The sequence below is a fragment of the Cyprinodon variegatus genome, unplaced genomic scaffold (genome assembly GCF_000732505.1).
Source record: "Cyprinodon variegatus isolate N-32 unplaced genomic scaffold, C_variegatus-1.0 Scaffold756, whole genome shotgun sequence".
Classification (NCBI taxonomy): Eukaryota; Metazoa; Chordata; class Actinopteri; order Cyprinodontiformes; family Cyprinodontidae; genus Cyprinodon; species Cyprinodon variegatus.
The window spans coordinates 289,453-292,326 of NW_015151209.1; the positions used below are offsets into that span (position 1 = coordinate 289,453).

General features: G+C 31.7%; 1 protein-coding gene across 1 annotated transcript in view; it reads right to left on the reverse strand.

The window, feature by feature from the left end:
- Positions 1 to 220: 220 nt before the first annotated feature.
- Positions 221 to 2,874, reverse strand: part of styxl1 (serine/threonine/tyrosine interacting-like 1) — a 10,930-nt gene continuing 8,276 nt past the window's right edge. Inside the window, exons 7-8 of the mRNA XM_015395733.1 lie at positions 2,070 to 2,182; positions 221 to 566 (exon numbers count right to left, since the gene is read on the reverse strand). Of these exons, the coding sequence (XP_015251219.1) occupies positions 435 to 566; positions 2,070 to 2,182 (245 nt within the window). The 3' untranslated portion in view covers positions 221 to 434. The remainder of the gene's footprint in view (positions 567 to 2,069; positions 2,183 to 2,874) is intronic.

The following is a 2,874-nucleotide window of genomic DNA, read 5'->3' on the forward strand; positions in this document are numbered from 1 at the left end:
AAATCTTTTTTTTTTTAAAGAACAAACAATTCTGATCACAAAAAGAGAAATGATATGTAAAATCTTATGCATCGTAATATTAATTGAGTTGTATTTAGAATTGTCTTTGACTACTTAGAAAATGTTATTAAGGCGAAAATTGTTTGATTCAAAATCTTTATCATGTAAAAGGCTTTAAATTGCTACAATTTTGAAGCAATAAAATTGATAATAATAATAATGATGATGTAAACTTGTTAGGTTTGTGTCTAAAATGTTCATAATAAATGACGGAATGAAGGTGAAAGTGTTTCTACAAGGTGATGAAAATATAATAAATTATGATGTCATAGACTTCTTCATAAATTTGCAGAGTTACTTTTTAAAGCAAATGACCAAGAAATTTGCAAAGGTGAAAATACACATGGCAGATCACAATCTGTTGCATCTTTTCATCAAAACCGGGCTTTTGATAGATCTGTGTGTTTTCTCCCCATGAGGTGTCGCTCCCAGTCACTCAGCTGCTGAAGAAATCCAGTGTTGGGCCTCATGGTGGGTTTACATTTTATCATGCGTTTCCAGGCTTTCTGTAAAAAGCAGATAAAAAAAAATCATCCTCCATAGATGTTGATTTCCAAAGATCAAACAATATAGCACTTAAAACAAGGAAATTGTTTGGGTTAAAACATCTTTGAGAAGATTTTTCTTTTTTTTTAGAGTATGTTGTATTTCATTATATGACCCAATTCAGCTACCTTTATTTATATAGTGGCAACTAATTACAGATTTAGTCTTGATTTGCTTTTGTAAAAAGTAAATAAATAAAATGTTTTATACAAAAAAAAACTATAGTCTATGCAGACTAATGATGCAAACATGTTCAAAGTAAATACATTTTAATTTTTAACCTAGTGGTTAAACAATGCAGTGAAGGACATCCAGCAGATTGTATTGAGTTGTTGTCTTCAGGTAAATCTCAATCATTACTAGTTAAAATAAGTTCTCTCTGCTGGAGGAACTCCTGGGTTGTAGAAAATCTTTTACTATTAATTTAATGGGGAAATGTTAAAAATCAAACTGAAGGTTAAAAATATGGACAAATAATGCAAATTAGATGCTGATACCCCATTTGATCTACAGCATGTGAGGCTATATGATTTAATCTGTCAAGAAATATAAAAATGCAATTGTATTTGCAAAGAGTATAGTTTCTTTTTTTTATTTTATTGATGTATGATAGTTGACTGGCCTCCAATCCCCCGCCCTGGAATAAATACTGACAGATATGAACAGGATTCTTTGCTCTGAGCTCAACAGTTGCTGTTTTGTCTCCACACCTCAAAGTGTTGTCCCAATTATGCATAGATGACCAAGAATAGATAAAAAATGAACCACTTGTAGGATTTTCTAACTATGTGTTTAACAAGTGACTAAATAAACTAAATAAAACTGTTGTACATTAATGGGCTGATAGATCCCAGGGCTACAAATACACTATAATGCTAAACTATACTGTACAGAGAAGTGACGGTTGAAAAGGGAAAATGCCTTGACTCTGAATTGCAAGGACCCAGTGGGGGCACAAGTGCTCTACAAAAAAAATAATAATAATGATAAAAAAAAATAATAATAAAACTAGCTATTTTACAGTTATGCTCTAAATATTTTTTTCATTAATTCCTCTTTATTGCAGCCAATCCAATATTTAGTATAATAAAAACGAGTTTTGTGAATGCAAAAAATGCAAACAGTAGAAATTAATTTGAAACTAGTCACTAATGTTATTTTGATTAAACGCATTTTTTTTTCCTGCAACCATTTTTTTTTTTTTATTATTATTATTATTTTTTTGTTATGTTCATTTAGGTTTAATGCTGGTGAAGATTCTCAGTCATCCAGGTCTTAGTCATTCCAAAAAATGTTAAAAACAATTCACTGGACTTTGTTTCCAAGTTTAAAGACATTTCGCTTCCCATCCAGGAAGCTTTTTCACATTTTGAATTGAAAAAGCTTCCTGTATGGGAAGCAAAACGTCTCCAGTGATTTGTTTTTTAACTTTTTTGGATTGAGGTTTAATGACTTTCACTTTCCTCCAGTGTGTATTTGAAATGGTGCATGAGGAAGGCGATGGCCACAGCGCTGCACCGACTCCTGCCCTGCCTGGAAACTATCAGGACACGACATCCTGCATCCATATGAGAACCTGAACAAGAGAGAAAGAAACAGGGATTCGTGTTACCTGCCAATCAAGCTCTGATCAAATTTTGAATATTAAATCAGAAATTCACTAAATATCTTTCAAAATGTGAAAACGGTTGGCTAAACATTTCAAGACAGGAACTAAAAACTAACAAGCTATGATAAAACTTCAACATTAGGGACCACAAACATTAAAATGTGCAAATGCTGTAATATCAGGAATAATATAGAATAGAAAATGCCTTTATTGTCCCACCATGGGGAAATTGTGATGTTTACAGCAGCAAAAAGATTACAGAAAAAATGGTCACACAAATATGGACCTTAGAAAAAATGCATAAAATAACATAATAGTGAAAATTTGAAAGATAAACAATAAAATACAGACTGTAAAGTGTTTTAACAATATATAGAACAACATGCAAACAAACAATATATAACAAAAACTTACTCAAAAACTTACTTATTCAATATCTACATGCTCCCTCTTGCTCAGTTAATAAAAAACAACATCAGCTACCATAACTATGCTGACGACACACAGCTTTACATCACCATGTCACCAGGTGACTATGAACCAATTCAAGCACTGAGGAAATGCTTAGAAGAAATCAATGCCTGGATGTGCCATCATTTTATTCAACTGAAAAAACAAACAAAACTGAAGTAATAATCTTTTGACTAATAGAGGAGAGA